This window comes from Zingiber officinale, chromosome 3A (genome assembly GCF_018446385.1).
Source record: "Zingiber officinale cultivar Zhangliang chromosome 3A, Zo_v1.1, whole genome shotgun sequence".
Lineage (NCBI taxonomy): Eukaryota > Viridiplantae > Streptophyta > Magnoliopsida > Zingiberales > Zingiberaceae > Zingiber > Zingiber officinale.
The window spans coordinates 139013943-139035983 of record NC_055990.1 but is presented as its reverse complement, the minus strand read 5'-3'; the positions used below and the strand labels follow the sequence as shown (position 1 = coordinate 139035983).

General features: G+C 38.5%; 4 protein-coding genes and 1 long non-coding RNA gene across 5 annotated transcripts; 1 reads left to right on the top strand and 4 right to left on the bottom strand.

Annotated features, from left to right (window-relative positions):
* Positions 1–4239: 4239 nt before the first annotated feature.
* On the bottom strand, positions 4240–5793 carry LOC122052533. Its single transcript, XR_006132050.1, has 3 exons — positions 5245–5793; positions 5032–5159; positions 4240–4359 (listed from the first exon to the last, which is right to left on the bottom strand). It is a non-coding gene; the product is annotated as an uncharacterized LOC122052533 (long non-coding RNA).
* Positions 5794–9638: 3845 nt separating this feature from the next.
* Positions 9639–10884, bottom strand: LOC122050701 (peroxidase 57-like). Its single transcript, XM_042611587.1, has 3 exons — positions 10584–10884; positions 10174–10522; positions 9639–10093 (listed from the first exon to the last, which is right to left on the bottom strand). The coding sequence occupies exons 1-3, from the start codon at positions 10779–10781 to the stop codon at positions 9639–9641; spliced, it is 1002 nt and encodes a 333-aa protein (XP_042467521.1). The 5' UTR covers positions 10782–10884.
* Positions 10885–11414: 530 nt separating this feature from the next.
* On the top strand, positions 11415–12577 carry LOC122054074 (photosynthetic NDH subunit of lumenal location 3, chloroplastic-like). The gene is made up of 3 exons (XM_042615915.1): positions 11415–11769; positions 11859–12145; positions 12333–12577. The coding sequence occupies exons 1-3, from the start codon at positions 11490–11492 to the stop codon at positions 12429–12431; spliced, it is 666 nt and encodes a 221-aa protein (XP_042471849.1). The 5' UTR covers positions 11415–11489; the 3' UTR covers positions 12432–12577.
* Positions 12578–13293: 716 nt separating this feature from the next.
* LOC122054073 lies at positions 13294–14079 on the bottom strand. Its single transcript, XM_042615914.1, has one exon. It carries the CDS (start codon positions 13977–13979, stop codon positions 13446–13448), a length of 534 nt encoding a protein of 177 aa, XP_042471848.1. The 5' UTR covers positions 13980–14079; the 3' UTR covers positions 13294–13445.
* Positions 14080–16498: 2419 nt separating this feature from the next.
* Positions 16499–16990, bottom strand: LOC122050700 (pathogenesis-related protein PRB1-2-like). The gene has a single exon (XM_042611586.1). The coding sequence runs from the start codon at positions 16988–16990 to the stop codon at positions 16499–16501; it is 492 nt and encodes a 163-aa protein (XP_042467520.1).
* Between the last annotated feature and the right edge of the window lie 5051 nt (positions 16991–22041).

The window sequence follows — 22041 nt, the reverse complement described above, 5'->3', positions numbered from 1 at the left end:
TAATAGGAAAGTTTTTATCAAAATTAAAATCAACCTTTTAGTCTACAAATAAGGAAAGAGATTTAGCTCTTCTCTTAATCTTTTGTAGAATCTTATAAAAGGAAAGATTTAAATTTTTAAACTCTCTTTTAAATCATGTTATCCACATAATAAAAATTTAAAAAATAAAAATCCTTTTATTTAAATTTGGGCCGGCCACACCAAGCTTGAACCCAAGCTAGGGCCGGCCACCTTGAAGCACCCATGAACCAAACTTTGGCCGGCCCTAGCTTGGTCTCCAAGTTAGCTTGGTCGGCCCCTATGGGATGGGTAAGAAGGTGGGTATAGGTGGGTATAGTACTCTATAATTAAGAGGCTACGATAGGGATCGAGAGGAGGAATTGATTTTGGTCTCCCGATAAAATTAAGCATCCCGTGTTCGCCCCGAACACACAACTTAATTTTATCAATAATAATTCATTCCACTAGAGAACTATTATTGAACTACCGCACCAATCCCAAATTACATTTTGTGCTCCTTCTTATTATGAGTGTGTTAGTCTCCCTGTGTTTAAGATGTCGAATGTCCACTAATTAAGTAAATTACTGACAATTCACTTAATTAATATCTAGTTCCAAGAGTAGTACCACTCAACTTCATCGTCATGTCGGACTAAGTCCACCTGCAGGGTTTAACATGACAATCCTTATGAGCTCCTCTTGGGGACATTCTCAACCTAGATCACTAGGACACAGTTTCCTTCTATAATCAACAACACACACTATAAGTGATATCATTTTTCAACTTATCGGGCTTATTGATTTATCGAACTAAATCTCACCCATTGATAAATTAAAGAAATAAATATCAAATATATGTGCTTGTTATTATATTAGGATTAAGAGCACACACTTCCATAATAACTGAGGTCTTTGTTCCTTTATAAAGTTAGTATAAAAGAAACGACCTCAAATGGTCCTACTCAATACACTCTAAGTGTACTAGTGTAATTATATAGTTAAGATAAACTAATACCTAATTACATTACGACCTTCCAATGGTTTGTTCCTTTCCATCTTGGTCGTGAGCTACTGTTTATAATTTATAAGGAACCGATAACATGATCTTCTGTGTGTGACACCACACACCATGTTATCTACAATATAAATTAATTGAACAATTACATTTATCATAAATGTAGACATTTGACCAATGTGATTCTTATTTCTAGATAAATATTTATACCAAAAGCTAGGCTTTTAGTATACATCCTAACAAAAACTTGGTTATGGGGAGTTCTAGGAGGCCAGTTTCGTTGTAGTGGTATTGATGTGTAACGTTCTATCCTACACTCACTGTCCTTCGACACGTATTTGTTGGAAGCTAAAGTGACTATTCTTATGTACCAGAATAAAGAGGGATCCTAAGAAGTCCTGTTACGGTTTACCCCTGTCACTAGGGCGCCTCGGCAAATCTTGAGGACACAACTTTTATTGGTAATATTAAGAATAGAGAATAAGAGCTAAGTTTGGTCTCTCACTTCCTTGAGGAGAATTTATCTCTCCTTTCAAGGAAGTATCCTAGATGTCCATGAACGAGTTACCTCTATCACTAGGGCCCCTCGAGTGTACGATCTAGAGATAATCCCTCTACGAGGCTGACAAATTTCTACACAATTAACCAACATGCAATTAAGACAAAGCATAAGAGATCATCCAACGAGTATAAGCATAAATACGAGTTTTACATCAAACCGAGCCACAACTACTCCTTAGTCCTAGAATAAGGAATCTACTCCATAAGTGCCAGAAAGATCCCCGAAGACATAATGTAGATAGACATACAATCTTCAAACACGAAGAAAGAAAGAAGAGATGTGCTTATCCAATGATGACGAGTGGCCTTCGGATCCAATTCTCTGCTTCTGGAGTCGATATGGTGATGGAAGATCGCTGGACGAAGGTCCAAGATGGCGTGGGATGGCACCAAGATGTTTCTCCAACCGATGGCTTACTTCCCCGGCCCCTCCCCCGGAGACAAAGGGGTAAAACCCTTATATAGGATAGGGCACGGCTGCGGCGGCACGACCGTGCCAATTTAGCAAGCACGGCCATGCCCTTTCCCTTCTCTGATCTCCTGGGGCACGGCCGTGCGAGGATGCCCGACCGTGCACTTCTTGGTCTCGGTCATGGGGTGGCACGGTCGTGCAGGGTTGCACGGTCGTGTGCTGATGTGCCTCGGTCTTGGCTACACGGGCTTGCAGGGTTGCACGGTCGTGCAATTCTCCTCTTTGGTCTGGTCACACGGCCGTGCGAGATTGCACGACCATGTTCTTTGGGTTGTTCCGATGTGTCGATAATCTCTGCTTTTGCTTCGAAAGTTGTCTCTGTCAACACAAAACCAAACAAAGAGTGGATATCTGAACAAAAGAGTATATATAATGAGTACAAGATGAAAGAGGCGATTATACAATGAATATGTATGCATAAAGTAAGTAAATGTACGCTAAAATATGCGTAAATAGTCATAATATTTGCACACATTACTTTCCATATCTGGATGGTCGTGCTTTTGGTCATCGGAGTTGTGTTGCTCAGTAGCCAGATTCGCATCGCTCGATCGTCAGAGTCACGTCGCCCGATTGTCAGAGTTGCATTGCTGAGTAGTAGGGTCGTCTTGTAGAGCAGTGCATAGTAGAAGGATCGCAATCGGAAGTGTTGATGTGCATCAATTTGTGACCTACTTATATAGGGTCGTTGAAGGCGCCTTCAAGCTCCTTGGAAGGCACCTTCAGCGAACTCTTATCCCCCAAATCTCGGTCGTTGATAAGCTCCGCTGTGGTCGCTGATTATCCACCTGAATGCACCTTCAACATCCTTGAAAGGCGCCTTCCATCAGCTGTCCAAGGTGCCTTTAGCGTCCTTGGAAGGCACCTTCTTCCCTACTTCTAGCGCAGCTATAGCCAAGGCGCCTGAGGCGCCTCCAGCAACCTGGAGGCACCTCGGACACTGTTCATCCGAGTCAAACATGCTCAATTCGCTTCCTGCAAAATATGTTAGTCCAAGAAATCAATCATACCCTGCAAAACAAAGTTAGCACAATATAGATATGAAAAATAAAGCATTTGACAGTCTTCGGACTATCAGGTTTTGACTTCGGTTTTCCTCCGGAAACCCTAGGTCGAATCGATACCTACTATTCCCTCTTCGGGGAACGCATCCTCACCTACTCCACTCAGGAGAGTTTACCTGTTGCCAGATTGATCATCCAGAACAACTGGACTTTTGCTCAGCGTTCGAAGCTTCCAGTCTTCATGCTGGACGTCCGCTCTACAACCCGTCTAGACTTCCACCCGGCTCGCGGTACCAGGATTTCATCCTAGAGTCCCCGACTCTAGGATTTTGCCTGAAGCTCTCGACACGCCAAGACTTTCCGCCTAGGATCACCATCCCCTAGGACCTAGGGTCACCATCCCCTAGGATTTTCCACCTGCTTAACCGCAGCTAGGACTTTTGCCTAAGAACCCTTAGGACTTTCCTGCAATCTCATTCAAACTTGTTAGACCACAAATAACCTTAACTTTGAACCCTTTGTCATTATCAAAATTTAGCACTACAAGAAAACAGGGCTTTAGAGATGAAAAAATCTGTCTCTGAAAATCATTTTTCCGTCTCTAAAGAAAGTTTGAGACGGAATATTCCGTCTCATAAATCCGTTAGTGAAAGCCCCGTAGCTAATTTTGAAACGGAAATATTTCGTCTCTAATTTTAGAAACGGATGAACAAACTGTTTATAAATCTGTTTTCAAATTAACAAAATAAAATTAATTTCAAATGTAAATTTTGTCTCTAATTTTGTTTTAAATCTGTTATTAATCTTGTTTATAAATCAGTTTACAATTCTATTTATAAATCTGTATATAATTTTATTTTTAAATTTATCATTAAATATTATTATATTATATTTTTATATTTTTCATCAATATATTTAATAATTCTTCAATTCAAATAAATTAAAAATTATTAAAAAGAAATAACTTCTAATTCCAAAAGTATTATACAATTAACATTAAAATAAATAAATATTTACATTATCCAAACAAATTTGACCAATAATCAAACTATAAAAACTAAATTTTCCTAGATATAAATGATTTGTACATTCCATTTCTTGAATCATTTTCGAATCATCTCCTGAGATTTTCTTCCCTTTGCCTACTTTTTGTAATAACAAGTTTTTTTTTCCTTTTCAATATTTTGTTCCTCCATCCTCGAGCTAATAGCATCCATGCCTTCATTGCTCTCCCTGTCTTCGAATTTCATGAGATAAATTGCTTCTCTTGTACAGATTAATGAACCAACCAATTTTATTGAGAAAATCTAACAAATCAAAATATGAAACGAGTAAGTCTTACAATATCAGAATTTTTAATAAAAAATAAATTAAAATTATACAAAAGTCATAATCAGTATCAATGATCACCCACTAATTAGTCCATAGTTGTTAATGCTAAAGAATTAACAAGGGAGTTTGGATTTTGGATTCTAAGACTAAGATTTGAAATAGCAAAGCAAGTATAAAATCAAACCTAATGAATAAAATACAATGTAAGAATTGAGAGTTAAGTCTAACCTAACTACAATTGCAGAAAATAAAAGTCAACATAAAGTAATTAATGAAACTAAGCATGGAATAAAACCTAGAGCATTAAAGAAACCTAATCTAACTTAACCTAATTGAATTTAAATGAAGACATAAAACTTAACAATTGAAAGAGCAATACAAAGCAAGAGTTAAGTAAACTAAGATGTATCGGATTGAAACTAATTATTGAAAGAGACATTTCACCGAACACACAACATGCAGGAATTAGAACCTAACTACGGAACATTTTATCAAACAAGTTGGGTGCATGAAACAATTAAAGTCAAGTGTGTGCAATCTAATTAAGGGAGATCAAGTTTGATATAAGCATTCAATAAGAAACATAACACACATCCAACATGATAAAAGAAACAACCCAATAAATCTAATCAGGTTCAGATTATTACCCTTATTAGCAGTTTGTGGCTCTTCCGACGATGGTAAATCTGTCCAACAACCCTCACTGCCTCAGAATTCACTGATACACAACATTGGCACAAATCTAGGCACAAATGGGGTCACCGCAGCAATGGATCTGCAATCCAGAAGATGTCAATCTATTGATAAGCTGTGACGGCTGTCAAACAGGGAATAGGAATAGAGATGACAACATCTCATACCTCCTTGTGGCTGACCAGATGGCCACGGCACAATTGAAGGGGGCAACGCGTGGTAACCCCTTGCAACTGCTGATACACGGAAGAACAACCCTACTCTCCTGTGTACTTAGCTCTCTGACGGTGGCAGATGGAAGAGGAAGAAGTGGCAGCCGGTGAAAGAGATGGCGGCGACGCTAGCCACCCAAATTGCAGGTATTGTGGTTGGATGCGATGACGCCGGTTGCATCTAGGGCAGAGATGCAAGGGGAAAATGTAGAAGAGGATCGGGCCGCCTGATAGCCCAGAGAGCTTGGTGTTGGTGAGGGTCGTGGAGAGAAGGACTGCTGTCGGCGGTGCTCTCGTGACAATCGGCGCTGTGAGGACCTCCGCGACGAGGAGACGATGGCAGAGGAGGGAAGATGACGCAGAAGAAGAAAAAGGGGTGCCGGTTGGAGAAGATGAGGAGAAGAAGAAGAGCAGAGAGTAAACGACGCGAGAGATGAGGAATAATCGGGGCGGCGACGAGATAAGGTGAGCAAGGGTTCGGCGATTAGGGAGGAGTAGGGCACGGTGAGGAATTATAACCAAAATTGATTAATTAAATTAGAAAAATTAGGTTTATTTTAATTAAAGCCTAAGTAATTTCTTTTATCAACTCCTACTAAATTGGATATTCTAAATATGCATTTCTCAAGCCCGCAAATACATCCCCTCTAATTACACCTTACGAGTTTCAAAAAAAAAATCTTAAAAATTTCTAAAATTCTGTTAAGATTATTCCCCAATTAAATCTTATTATTTAATTATTATTATTATTATTTTATTACCGTAATTTACAATAAAAGTGCACAATTATTAATAAAAATCAATAAAAATAACAAGAATTCAGGGACTGTAGGATGGACGACCTCACGGTCGCATGAGGGGGCTAATTGAAAAGGTCGCGAATCTTGCGACCTTGAGAAGCAACTGTAGACAACCTCAAGTTGTTGCGACCGACCTCACAACTACGTCCGACCTCGCAGCTGCGAACGACCTTGCAGCCGTATGAGATGGCCACCAAGCACGAGAAAAAAAAATCAAAGGAGGGGGAAAACGAATTTGTACATGCTCTGATAAAGCCAAAGCCAAATTAGGATGAGGAGAAAGGGTTAGAAAATCTAATTCATATCTATTTTTATTTATAAAAAGTTATATGTAATTTCATATTAAATTTGGTTTAAATTCTTTCTTAAAGTTTTTTCATATATTATATTTTGTCAAAGTGAATATATTTATAAGTTCATGTCTCTGATTTATATAAATATAAAACAGATTTTATTTTCATTTAAAATTTTCATTAAATATAAAACAGATTTTATTTTTATTTAAAATTTTCATTAAATGTTTAAACGGTCACAAATTCCGTTTATAATCCATATTTATTTTTTAAATAAAATTTATACATAGCTTCGTATCAAAATTTGTTTTAAATTTCTTTTCAAATATTATATTTCATTAAAGTTAAACAAATTAATTATTATGTAATAAATCTATATCTGATTTATATAAATTCGAAATAGATTTTATTTTCGTTTTAACTTTTAATTAATTTATAAACCAAATTTGTCACAGAAATTATACCGTCTCAAATTTTATAATTCATATTTATTTTTGTTTATAAAAATTTATATGTAATTTCGTTTTAAATTTGTTTTAGATTCTGTCTTATTTTTTAAAAAATATATATATAATTTACTAAAATGAAACGAATTAATAATTCCGTATTAAATCTGTCTCTGATTTATATAAATCTAAAACAGATTTTATTTCTGTTTTAACTTTTAATTAATTTATAAACAAAATTTGTCACGGAAATTATACTGTCTCAAATTCTGTTTATAATTCATATTTATTTTTGTTTATAAAAATTTATATGTAATTTTGTTTCAAATTTGTTTTAAATTCTGTCTTAAATTTTTTAAAAATATATATTATTTACTAAAATGAAACGGATTAATAATTCTGTATTAAATCTGTCTCTGATTTATATAAATCTAAAACAGATTTTATTTTCGTTTTAAAAATCCGTTTCTGAAGCCCTGTTTTTTTGTAGTGTAGGTTCGATCGTTGGATGCTTCCTGTACCAACAATACACAAGCGGGGAGGGTGGTACAAGCAACAAGCTACTCAGCTGCACAGGCGCTTGCACTAAGCCTGCCAGAGGAGGAGGAATTAGTTGGAACCTCATTGGGCCTTCCACTCGAGTCCCTCGTTCAATGTGAGGGCCCAATATTGACACAGTAAGGTTGTTCTGTAAAGGACATCCAGTTACTGCCTGCTATTGTTGCACTAACTTCTGCGCTTAGGTAGCTATTAGCAGCTCCAAGTCTTCTTGTGATAAGGTGACGGTGGTGAGTCTCCTAACTTCTTTCATCTTCGTGTTTCAGATTCAGATGAAATTTCTACAGATGGCACCAAATTTGATCTTGTCTGAAAGTGAGGGAAATGGCACATTGACTAGGGGGAGCATCGAGATGGCTCATATGTTGACTGAGAGGACTCTTAGCTGGAAGGAGAGGACGCAAAGCGATCCGGGAACTAAGAGTTGTGGACTTACACACACCATAAACAAAGCCAATGGGAGCGTTAAAGAGAGAACTAGGGAAGGAGTCCCTAGCGCAGGCCCTCCGACGCTCATGTTAGAATAATGGCCGAATGAAATGGAGAAGGCGATAAATAGCAAAACAATAATGGTGTGCAAATACGTATGCATTCATGCGCCTAGGTGGGCGTACCTAGCCAATGGAGAAGACCCTCCCTTTTTATTTAGTCTTTCATAACCTCCGTAATTAATGAGGCGACAGGGAATATCTGGTGTCACAGTATGTCGGGAGATAGAGTATGTACGACAACCTTCCTATAGGTAAATGAAGGCTCCATTGTATGTATGTCTCAGATTAATGACATATTCCCTGACAGGTTGTTACGATTCTTTAACAATATATTGTTGTTTCCAAGAGAGAGTTCGACAAATTTTGGGCCGACCGACTGTAGACTAGGCGTCATGCTCATATGAGGAACTAGGCCCCAGATGTCCAACCGGTGCTGGGGCCGGATGAATATAAGCTCAGAGCCTTGTATTTGGAGAAGTGGGGAGATAAGCTCCTAAGATCCCACCAGCCTTTAGCCATTCGGGTTTATGCTTGGAGATTCGAAGTCTGCTCAGACAATATGTCCGATCGAATTTTATGTTGGGGGTTCATTTTGCACTCAGCCACTATACTTGCATATAAAGTTCTGTCCAACCGAGCGATGTGCCTAGTGTGTCCAATCGATCTTTTGATCCAATCAGCCAGAGCACTCGGCAGTGAAACTATACCTATTTTGGCGTGACACTGATATGACCCGAAAGTTAACCCCTTCTTGATTTTGATAATCACATTAGCTGACTTTCTTGATGTTGAACTCCACTTTGAGGGTCCCATCGGTCCCACCTTACTCACCATATTAGTTATCAAAATACGAGGAAAAGTTTAACTTTGATTTTAATTAATTGAGGTTCATCGTGCTCTTAACTTTTTTGTCATACCAGGTATTCAACTTATACTGACTAATTTTGGAGGTGACCGATTCAGTCTAAATCAGGAAGTGCTCGTAGTGAGCAGTCCATCAACCTAAAGTTCTTAGATCAACTGTCTATTAAAAAAATTATTTATTAATTCATTAAAACTAGGACTCAATTTTTAAATGCCTGACAAACTAGGAAGACACTCAACTTTTAAGCATAGGTCTAATATGTTTTGTGTGATGATGATCATATTCAAGCTTTGAGGCACATATATATCCTTATCGTGTGGTTACTAAAGGTGAACCAGGCATTAATGTAGCTGAGCGGTAGCCTGAGGACTCCACCAGATACCATTTTAAGTTTTCAATTATTTACTTCATCATCGCTAAATTTTTAAGCCAATCTCCCAAATTATCCGGGATTAAATTCTACCATTAGCCCACTATTGGTCTCATTCTTTTTTAGCTTGGATAAAGTTCAACTTCTGGCTACGACACGAGTGGTTACTCCATTTCCTGATTCCGATGGTGCAATCCGTCCCAAGATCAATACGGAGGAGGTCTATTAACCTTTGAAATAGTGACTAGCACATAAGGGAGATATTTACTTCGATTTTACCGAGATCGAACCTCAGATCTCATTATGTTAATACTTCATACGCTAGCCACTAGACCTATCTGAGGGGACATGAAATTTATCTTATAAGAATATTACAAAAGTTGATGCTCCCGTATGGTTTTTAAATTAGTGTACACTTTTATTTGAAAAATACTAAAACCATCTATATCGACATAATACCGTATTCAAATTGAATTATTCCAATTAAAGACTAAAATTTTAACTCAGCAATTGGTATCCCCTCGCATTAAGACAAAGTTGTTTGTGTGCCATTGTTCACTTTTCTACAGTCGAGCCTGATCTCTCCCTCTTCTCCTGTTAACACCCCCACATAACCAAGCTTGATCATTGACTTCGAGAATTGGTGAACAAACCTCTTTGGCCTCCTCACATATCTTGCAGCCAACTTGCTGGTGACATCCGTGAAGGCCAATCCTTGATCTAGTTCAAGCACTGCCTTCTCGCTGAACAAACCTTGATAGAATGAGGTATCAAGGAAGAAGGGTTTAGACGTTGCTTGGTTCAAGAAAATCCTGGTGTCTCTGGTTATGTTGCTGGGCAGCACGACTTCAGGTGGGCATTTTTGTTTGAGACTAGAAAGCATGGCAGGGTCCATTATCGGATCCGATAGGCCGGTGCCTTGGTAGTTGTAGAGCCTGGTGGTAACCAGTGAACAATGGCAGAATCCAACACCATGAGCACCTGAAACGAGATGTTCAGAAGAAGCTATACACCAATTAATGCTGCATCCAATTGCATTCGAGAGAATGGTGAATACTCACCGAGTAGCGTAGTGAGATCCACCAAATCCAGATTGATGCTCCTGAAGTCAGCTTCGGCTGTCTCAACAGAGGAAGATGGACTTGGCAGTTGCACATCTGCGGCCCTTGAAATGGTGCCATCTCGCCTGCCCGTGGGCAGGGCATAAGCTGCACCTCCTGATAGTGCTACCGCATCTCTCGTCGCGAGCGCCAAAATATCTGCACAAGACACTACTCCGCTGCATTCCTTCTCCAGCTCGGCCTTGATATCGTCGATCACATCGAACGTTCGCAGGGTCAGGTTAGGGGGAGACTCTTTCTCAGCAACATTGCCTGGGGTGCTGTCAACAAGAACGGAAGCATCACATCCCTGCGCGAATAGAACAGATTAGTCTTCTCTAGCAAACATCTGTTAATCTAATTAAACTTACTCGAACGAAGCAGTCATGGAAGTGCAGGCGAAGTAGGCCAGCAGGAACAGATGGATCTTGTTGAAAATGCTTCTCGACTACTCGCTTTACAATTATCTCTGCTCTGGGACATGAATACCTGTAATAGCGGATTTCCAAAGAGAGCGCAGTGGCTGGAGGAAGAGCTAACAGAAGGAGAACAAAAGGCAGAGCTGCCATTTTTCTGATACAGGTGAGTGCGGTTTTCCTCGCTCTCAGGCTCTCACTGATCTGCTATCGATGGCAAATTTAAAAGGGACCATGAAAGCTGAAACGAAGATGAATCCAATGTTTCTATTAGATTCTTAATTGCCTAATTGCTATTGATTTCTTGGGATCCCCCTGCCAGTTCACTGTGATGAGTGTGCATGTGGACTTAATTACTCTTCAATTGCTTGAAGTTGTTAATGTGTTATATACATACACTTCACAAAAATTTGCTTTTCTTTCTTGTTCCTAAATACTCGAAGCTTGCCTTGTCCAGATGGTGGTGTTGACTGAGGGAGGAGACGGTGGCTAACTTTACTGTAACCGAACTCTTTGTTAAGTTTTTCAAGGCTGCCTTTTCTTAAAGTGCGGTTTTCAGTTTTTGACCAGTTTAGTCTTGGAAGATGTTTAAGGGAATTAATTATAGGGCTTCTACTTGACTTCATTTTGTTGATTGTTTGTTTAAGTTAATGGATGTTAAATACTTTATAGGTGTACTTAAAAATGGAGTTTGAAGCATCTCTAGAGTTCACTAAAGTCTTGTATATTTGAAGGGTTTCATAGTGGTAAAAGTCCATAATAGCCATATGGTGTGGATTTCCTTTGTGTGGCCAACCAACCTCTCTTCCATGGATAACTCAATGGCCTCAGCCAGGCACCACTCGACTCATCCACGCCGCCATGGCCGCTCCCCTCTCCAACCTCAACGCCACATCGACTCCGCCGAACCTCCACAACCCGAGCAAAAGATCGCCGGCCGGAGTCACCACTTTCTCCCCCTCCAATTTCAAATCTCCCCCTCCATTAATATCAAGAAGAGCTTCTCTAGGCCTCTCCACGGCGGTCACTCTGTTTCAGCAGCTGGGGATCCGGCCATCGACGGCCGCCGAGCAGGTGGACACGCCAGGTGACAACGGCCTGTGGCTGACCGGCCCCATTCCCTCTCCGACCGTCACCAACAGTGAGTACTCTGGATTTTGATTTGCTGCGGTTCGATCGAAAAGATTGGATTTTGAATTCGGTTTGATGGAATTGGGCACGGCGATTCAGAGATCGAGAACAAGGAGACGGGAACGAGGTCGTTCCTGAGGAATGGGATCTTCATGGCGGAGATCGGGGAGATGACTGCGTACCGGCTGAAGCACTACGCCTTCGATCTGCTGGCTCTGGCCGACCTGATCGAGCAAATGGACGCGTGGAACTACGTGAGGATGTACCTGTGCCTGCGCTCCACCGTCATGTACTACGACTTCGACAAGGTTATCTCCGCCGCCGCCGACGACCAGAAGCCGCTTCTCACCGACCTCGCCAATCGACTCTTCGACAGCGTCGAGAAGGTGGTAGCGTTTTGGCAATAAACCCCACTAATTTCATCCCTGGTTTCCAGTCAATACGAATTTTTCACTTTACTCCAGATTTTTTAAAAACAATTATTTTACCCTCCCAATAAAGTGAAATTCTTTTTTCTTAATTAATTAATATTTGTGGGGGTTTAATGAATTAGTGTGTGGTGTTGGTCGGCAGCTTGAAGCGGCAGTGAAGCAGAAGAGCGAGCCGTTGACGAGGTCGTGCTACGCTGAGACAGAAGTGATTCTCAAGGAAGTAATGAGCCGAATGGCTTGATTTGAACACAAGCTGCTGTAGTTTTGCTTTTGATTTATTACTCGAAAATCTTTTGGTAATAATCTTCTTTGAATCAGAGGCAAATGCTGTTCAAAAACTTATCCATGAAGGCAATGACATCATTAAATAGCCCTACATTCCAATGAGCTAAACACATGTCAACCTCACGCTAAGTTGGTTGATATGCCTTTCAATTCTTATTTTTATATCAGCTATATGAGCCATCGGTCCAATTAGATGGTAGATCGACTACCAAGTAAGTGGATCCGGCCAAGACACCCCGGCATTATTAATGGTTCAAATTCCACAAAAAATGTCCTTTGAATTTTGATTGGAATGAGTCTTGCCTCTTACCGTACCAAGCCCCGTGAGGCGTTGATATGCCTTTCAAGCTAATTGTGAAGGCCAATGTATTTAAGAATGAGGATTAATTAATGACAGTCCAGTCTTTGTCTGAAAACTCCATTTCTGTTCTCATTTCTGACTTTCTTTTGCTCAATTTGATGAGAGTTCCATTAATTATCACTGACAAACCATCAAAAACACATCATTTGCAAATAACTGACTAGTAGCTATGGGTTTGTTTTCACACCATCGTTTGCACTAGTAACTGAATTTCTTTTTCTTTTTCTTCTACCGTTGCTCTCGAATCTCTTCTCATGAGAGTTTTCAGTAAACAAACGGGACAAATTCGTAGAGAAAAATGTGGAGTTTTAGGAGGCAGTAATTGTCATCTCTGCTTCCGGGATCCATCTCTCTTCGTGCAATGGGTTTCTGCAATGTGAAGGAATAAACGAATGGAAAGTCGAGACTAATGTTGGAGAACACAGGACAAACAGTTTCAGGACAGAGAAGAATTGGAGAAGTGGATTGGGAACTTGTTATTGATTGATAAAATCGAGTTCATAGATGGTATTTACAGAGACTTATTCGACCATTGAAGGGGGGAACAAAATCTAATCTAAGCTGAAATTTTGGCAGAAAATGGTAAATTCTGATAGAAAGAAAGAGTTTTTATAGAAAACCCATCAAGATCCGATTTCTATCAGCGCCTTCACCTTCTGCGACGCCGGCGTCCGGGCGGCACTCCGGCGGTTCCTCGAACACCGAAGCCGCCAGCTCCTTGTGCGCGAGGGCGATGTCGACGAGGACGACGCCGGAGGAGGGATCGGAGACGAGGATGCCCTTGACGGGGAGCCAAAGGAAGAGCTCCTCCTCTGACCACCCGACGACGTTGGTGAGCTCGCCGTAGCTGAGCTTGCCCCTCACGACGCGTTCGAAGTAGGTGAGGTTGTCGTCGTAGCGGGCGTAGCAGGGGCCGCGGAGGCGGACCTCGAGGAGGCCGGAGGAGAGGTCGAGGGAGAAGTACTCGACGCCCCTGGGGAAGAGGCCGCCGGGGAGGCCCTCGCTGCGGAGGAGCTCCCGGAAGGAGCGGCCGCCACCGACGAGGACGTCCCCGGAGGTGACGGGGCGGGCGGAAAGAGATGGCAACAGGGCCGAGAGGGAGAGGAAGGCCAAAAGGAGGAGGAAAGGCGGCGCCTTTGACATTGGAGAGAACAAAAAAGCTTTAATGGTGGGTTTAAGGAAGGTTTTTGCTTATTGAAGTGTGCAGTGGCTTATAAGAAGAAGAAGACGACGACGAAGAAGAAAGGAGAGGTTTTCAAGGAAGGTTTTCATGAACTAAATTAAAGTATATAACTCTGACTTTGAGTTGCATTTTTTTTTTTTGTCATTGAATCGGTCGGCAATGTTATTCAACAGAAGCAATTTCGTTGACGCAATAATCTTGCTTCAGCTAGTTGAATTGATTGATCTAATCTGATACTATTATTTGATTCATCAAATCTAAAATAAAATAAAATAAAATGGAGACAGCGATTTTTTTTATATAATAAGTATTTAATTTTTAATTTTGAAAGTCTTTTTTACTGATGATCAACTTAAATCGAAAATTTCAAGTTAATTCGAAAAATACGAACGACTCGTTACTTCATAGTTAATAGTTAACACTTAACGTTCTAATAGTTAATAGTTAACGGTTTGACTCGACTAGCTCTAGATTTGATAAAGTTGGAGGGGGAATTTACTAAGCTTTGGGCAAACAAATTGGAAGGTCAGCAGTGCAAATACGGGAAGTTGTTGGGGGCAAGTAAAAAAAGCGAATCTTGGGAAATAGGAATTTAACGACTCCTTTGTCACAGCTCCGAACAGAATCTATGTTTATCATAAAATGGGTGAGAATTTTTCATTTTCACCCTCAATTATTTCTGTTCCTTTGGGTTTCTTTGAACACCGAAAGTTAAGGAAAATATTTCTCTACATAATTAATAAGATCTTCAGTAATTTTTCAGTTAATTAAATGAGCTGAACAATTATTTGCAAACACTACTTGATGAATCAAGATTTTGTACATCGATTTGCTAGAGTTCTAATATTGCATTTTTTGTTTGAAAAAAAAAAGATTTGATTGAGTATGGATCGGAGAAGCCATCTATCTTATCACTCGTATGTTGATGGATTTCCAATGTGTTTTTAAGAAAAATTGAACGTGTCATTGCATTTTATTAAAGTTGACAATATTACATAATGTTTATATATCAAGTTGGCACCATATGAGATATTAAATTAATCATTCATCTCTCAATAAATTAGAAGATATGATAAGGATGAAGTCACTCTTGTTTATGTATTTAATCCATGATAAGGAATAAAATAGTTATTTATAGAGAATAAAATATATTTTTAAAATAGTTATACCTATCATCAGATTCCTAGATAAAATTCTAATGATCAAAAGTTTTATTATTTTTAGATAAATATAAAAAATATAATGTACAAAATAATTAAGAAAAAAATCTTTTAAAATTAAACCAACAGACAAGTGTTACTTTCACAATCTACTCAATCAATTTATGTATCGCTATTGCCCCACTTGATCTATCTGGATCGTCAATTAGTTGATCACTTGGCTAGATATATCGGTTGGTCCAAATTGTTTAGCAAACCATATTAGCTCATTTGATTGTCTAACCAATTTGATCAAACTATTCGGCCTAATAAGGTCAATCAACTTGATTAGAAAGATAATTATTTTGTCCATCCAATCTAATCGAACTGTCCAGATTAACTAACTAAATAACATGCATATTCAATCCATCTAGCTCAATTAGCTTATAGTTGGGCAAATCAAAATTGTGATAAAATTATAAATTATAATTCTTTATACAATAAGCAAGAATTTGAAATTACAAGAATAGCTATTTCATTAATTATTTTTAAATTTAAATATAGAAATAGATTTTTTTCAAATATATTTAAATACACGGGCTTTTTAGCCTAGGCCGTCACCGTGGGCGGAAGCTATGAAGGATAAATAGCTTTTTATGTCAATAGATTTTTACCTTAGGCCATATTTGGTAAATAGCTTTTTATGTCAATAGCTTTCCATATTTTAGCCTTTAATTTATCGGTAAAGCCCACAAGATATTTTTTATCATTTTAAAATAATATAGATTACATTCTTAAAAAAAATAATGGACATAAAATAAAATAAAAATTTAAATGAAAAAAATAGATGTGTGATGTACTTATAAAGTAGACAGGATATTAAATATATATAAATAACGAATAAAACAATATTCTCATGAACTAATTAAACATAAAATGAATAAATGAGGTAATCAATCTCATTCAAATTTTCAATTAGGATTTTACATTCGTCAATCAAAAATAATAATAAACTTAATTAGCATCATTAACTAGACCCCATGATTTTTTTTACCTTCATCAATCAAGCAGCTCTTTGTATGTTTTCAATCAAATAATAATAATAATAATAATAATAATAATAATAATGAAATTGAAATACATTTCAATAATTTTAGAAGAAATTAGGACCAAATTTGAACGCAATTAAAGGCAAATAAGGCAGAATGAAGCAAAATATTTTGTAATATTTGATCCGCAAGGTAAAGATGTGAATTGACAATAATTATCCAGAGTTATAGATTAATCAGCAACAATTAATCATTATTTATAAAGTAATCCCTTCTTATTTTTCTGAAGTATCAGTACGGCCGCTCTCCGACATAGTTGCCCGGCGGGTAGTAACTACAGATGATGAAGACGCCGCCGCTTTTGCACCGTGCGCGCGCGCAACCGATCTGTGTCGACGACCGCCACACCACCTGCGTGTAGTGCCCGCACTCCTTCCCGGCGGCGCAGCTGTTGCTCGCGTAGTTGTAGTACTGCTTCTCGTCCGCCCACGCGCGCACCGCGAAAGCCGCCGTGAAGCCGTCGCCGGACCCCCAGAAGAGGTTCTCCCCGTAGGGCCCGTTCGAGTGCACCAGCTTGCAGTCCCCGATTCGCTGGTTCGCGTAGGTCTGCGCGTAGGCCGCCACCGTGTTGTTCCACGTCACCGGCCCCACGCCGACGGCCGCACGTGGGGAGTTGTGGCCGGCCACGAAGTCGCCGGGGGAGTTTTGAGCCAGCGTGGGGATGGTCGTGTAGGCCACCGCGATAGCCACGGCGACACAAATTATGGAACCCAACGACCTCATAATTATTCACTCAATTAATTAATCTTTTCGCTAATTAACTTGATTCAATAATTGTGATACAATATGGCCTTTTATACACCGTGAGTGGCCGTGCCTCATATAGCAAATATAAATTTTCATTGTAAATTAGGAAAATAATAAGAGAGGAGTAGAAATAATATGATGCGAATAAAATACGAGTCTAGAAAAAAATATATGGAAATTTAATTAATTTAAAATAATTAAAATATAAGACTTTTATAAATCTATTAGTAAACATAAAATAATTTTTTTGAATAAAAATATGACCATTTTGGTAGGAATTATAATTAATTCCTTATTTATTATTTTAATGGAGTATATTAATTATCAAGTAAGAAATAATTTAAATATCTAATTATTATAGTCATTTTTTTTATATTCTTTAATTGTTCCCTTTTATTATTGAAGTGTCAATTTAAAATTATCTTTATTTTTTAATTTTTTTTACTAAAAATATGACCATTTTGGTAGGAATTATAATTAATTCCTTATTTATTATTTTAATGGAGTATATTAATTATCAAGTAAGACATAATTTAAATATCTAATTATTATAGTCATTTTTTTTATATTCTTTAATTGTTCCCTTTTATTATTGAAGTGTCAATTTAAAATTATCTTTATTTTTTAATTTTTTTTAATAAATTTTGGTAGGAATTATAATTAATTCCTTATTTATTATTTTAATAGAGTATATTAATTATCAAGTAAGAAATAATTTAAATCTCTAATTATTATAGCCATTTTTTAATATTCTTTAATTGTTCCCTTTTATTATTGAAGTGTCAATTTAAAATTATCTTTATTTTTTATTTTTTTTAATAAAAATATGACCATTTTGGTAGGAATTATAATTAATTCCTTATTTATTATTTTAATAGAGTATATTAATTATCAAGTAAGAAATCATTTAAATTTCTAATTATTATAGTCATTTTTTAATATTCGTTAATCCCTTTTATTAATGAAGTGTCAATTTAAAATTATCTTTATTTTTTTTAAAATTAATATATATATTTTTAAAATTTTAAATTATCTTCAATTAATTTTTAATATTCATTATTTTTTTTCGACCAAGAAGAACTTGACTCTGTCTAGTGAGAAGATGGAACTTGCAAATTATTCGCACTGTATATTGGCGTGAGGTGGTGACATCTCTTTAACTGAATGAGGTAGTTGCCGATGTATTTTTTCTAGAAATTTAGAAGAGAGGTGTTTAGTTCATCTTTAGTTCAGATTTTAATATTTGATTAATATATTAATTGATCAACTGACACATCAAGTGTGTCAATATTGACATGATACTTGATAGTCAATTAATTAGTCCCCGGGGCCATAGTTTGAACCCCAGCTACGGCGTATTTGTAGGAATTTTTCCTCCAAATGGGGGGCGTAATCAAAGGATGCTGGGCTTCTGGGCTGGCCGCCGCGTGCGCTTCCCGATTTACCCTGGTGGCCGGTGGGAAACTTCCGTGGGACCGGACCAGTCACCCCCAGAGATAGTCAATGAGGCTAACCGGGATTATCATTTTTTTTATAGTCAATTAATTAATTATCTCCTCGGATAAGTCGAGTGGCTAACGCATGAGATGTTGCCATCATAAGGTCTGAGGTTCGAATCTCGACAAAGTCGAGGTAAATACCTCGCTTATGTGCTAATCACTATTCCAAATGCTAGTAGCCGTCCGTGATTTACCTTCTCCATGTTGGCCCTGAGATTGGTTGGCGGGGGTGCTGAGGGAGATTGACTTGATAATTGACAATCAATCAATATGTTAAGTTTAAGTGAAGAGACAAGTAAGTCAAGGTTGATTTCATATTTAATAGTCAATCAATATATTAAGTTGGTTGAGCGAAGAGATAAATAGATCAAGAGTAACCTAATACTTGACAATCAATTAATATGTTAAGTTGGTTGAGTAAAGAGACAAGTAAGTCAAGGTTAATCGAATATTTGGTGGCAAAAGGTGATTCGCTCACCCCAATGCCTTTGTTAGGTAGTCCCTAGGCCAACATGGAAGAGGTAAATTACTAATGACTACTAGGCTTGGGTAGTTGAATAGTGCATGGAGGAGGGTAAGTACCCTACTACTAGCCGAGACTTGACCCCCAGATCTCATTGTGGCAAACTACCATGTGCTAGCCAACTATCCGTCCTGAGAGGGCAAAGTTGACTCGATACTTGATAAGATAAGGGAATTCCAAGTGAGTCCGAAAGTCGATGAGACGAAAAGCTGGGGATGTAGCGCTCCCGCTCACCGCATGTAAACTCCGCTCCGACATGCAACACAGATTACTGTTAGAGTGTATACTAAAAGTCTACCTTTTGTAAACATTTATTTAGAAATAAAGAATCATATTGGTCAAAAATATTTACATTTATATGCTAAGTGTAGTTGTTCAATTAATTTATATTGTAGATAATATGGTGTATGGTGTCATACACAGAAGATTATGTTATCAGTTCTATATAAATTATAAACAGTAGCTCATAACTAAGATGGAAAGGAACAAACCATTGGAATAGTTATAGTGTAATTAGGTATTAGTTTATCTTGACTAATAAATTACACTAGTACACTCTGAGTGTATTGAGCATGACCATTTAAGGTAAGTTCTTTTTATACTAACTTAATAAAAGAACAAGACCTTAGTTATTATGGAAGTGTGTGCTCTTAATCCTAATATAATAACAAGCACATATATTTAGTATTTATTTCTTTAACTTATCAAAGGGTGAGATTTAGCTTGATAAATCAAAAGGTCCGATAAGTTGGGAAATGATATTACTTATAGTGTGTGTTGTTGATTATAGAAGGAAACTGTGTCCTAGTAATCTAGGTTGATAATGTCCCCAAAAGGAGCTCATAAGGATTGTTATGTTAAACCCTACAGGTAGACTTAGTCCGACATGACAATAAGGTTAAGTTGTACTACTCTTGGACTGAGATATTAATTAAAATGAGTTGTCAGTAACTCAATTAATTAGTGGACTTCCGATATCTTAAACACAGAGAGTCTAACACACTCATGATAAGTAGGAGCTCATAATGTAATTTGAGATTGGTGCGGTAGTGCAATAATAACTCTCTAGTGGAATGAGTTATTATTGATGAACTTGAGTTGTATGTTCGGGGCGAACACGGGATACTCGAGCTCGTCGGGAGGCCAAAACCAATTTCTTCTCTAGGTCCCTGTCATAGTCTCAATGAAGCCTCAAATCCACTCATGAAAAGTCCATCTTGGTGTCCAAGAGGGGGTCGACCTATGGCTTGGTGACCAAGTCATAGGGCTGGCCACTTCCTTCTCAAAGGGGACGACCCCTTGCTTGGTGTCCAAGCAAGAGGGGGGTCGGCCACTATAATTCAAAGTATGAGGGATGTTTTGAATTTTTAAAATCTTCTTTTTGTAGATATCTACAAGTTTTAAAAGAGAAATTTTAAAATTACAAAACTTTTCTTATTTGAATTAGGCCACATGGTTTAAAAGAAAATTTTAAAACTTTCATTTTTTAACCATCCACATGGTTTTTAAAAAAGAGAGTTTTAAATTTAAAACTTTCTTTTTTTGTAACCATGTTAAAAAAGGAAATTTTAAATGAGAAGTTTTAAATCTTAAAACTTGTTTTAAAATTTTCCTTTTTAAACATCCACGTTAGGAAATTAGAAAAGAGCTTATAAAATTTTATAAGAACTTTCTTTTTTTGCTTATAAAATTTTTACAAAATATTTCTTTCTTCTTTTAAGGGCCGGCCACCCTTGCTTGGTGCCCAAGCAAGGGGGTCGGTCATTCAATCAATTAGAAGGTGAAAAGGAAATTAAAAAGGAGAAAAGGGAAACAAGAGGAAGATTTTAATTTTTGTAAAAAAATATTTCTTTATTTGCCTTGGGCAAGCATTATAAAAGAAGGGGAGGAGAGGCCTCATAAGGTATCAATTCTTATTCTATTGCTTGTGCTCTCTCTTGTGGTCGTCCCTCTCCCTTTTCCTTTCCCCTTGCTCTCTTTTTCCTTGGTGGTGGTGGTGGCCGAATATTAGAGAAGAAGGAGGAGCTTTTGGGTGGTGTTCATCTTGGAGGATTGTTGCCCATAAATTTTTCAAGTGGAACAACCAACATTTTACCACGTAAACCTTTTTGTTGATTGTTTAACAAATGCATTAAAGTAAGATTAATGTAGAATCAAAATGGTCAAGTGAAACGTTGCCATTTCACAGCTCGGCGAGTAATGATCATTAATCGATCATTAACGTTACCGTTGATCTGAGCTCCTATATAAGGAGGCTGCAATCATAGGTAAAGAGGTACACATAGAAAAGCAGTAGAAGCTCTCCACCTACATTCCCTCTTCCTCTGTCGTGCAAACTCTAGCTCAGCGGAGTGCCCGTGGTAGCAGTCGGGTGCCACTCAGTTTGTCGTGACAACCAGTACTTGGTGTGCGCTACAGTTAACTGTAGTTGTTGGAACCCCAAGGTGTTTTGATGTGATCAAACAAGCTAAGTTAGGTCCTGCGTTTGTTTAACCCTTGTGTTTAAGTGTGCAGGAGCTTAGGAACACAGGAAGTCGAGCGGAAGACGCGACTAGCTTGTTTGAGGGCCGACGGGGAGAGAGCCGACGGGCTCGGTGCGTCCGAGGGACGAGGTGACCGCGGAAGAGTGCACCGGTGGACGAGAAGAACGTGCGCGGCGTTCGAGGGACGAGAAACCGGGAAGGAAGGCTGCTCGAGGAGAAGGCCGGAACTTGGGTTCGGGTGAGCCCTATTCCGGATGGCCGAGATCACCCAAGCTAGCAGAGCCAGAGCGAACAAGACCCGGACCGAGACGAGCTGAACCGGAGGCGAAAAAGTCAACATTGTTGACTTTGGGCTCCAGGGCGCCCGGAGCAGTCCGGGGCGCCCGGAGCCCTCCAGGGCGCCCGGAACCCTCCGGGGCGCCTTGAGCAGTAAAGTTGACCAGATTGAGTTTTGACTCGATCTGAACGTTGGGGGATAAGTTTTATCCCCCCAGGGCGCCCGGAACCCTTCGAGGCGCCCCG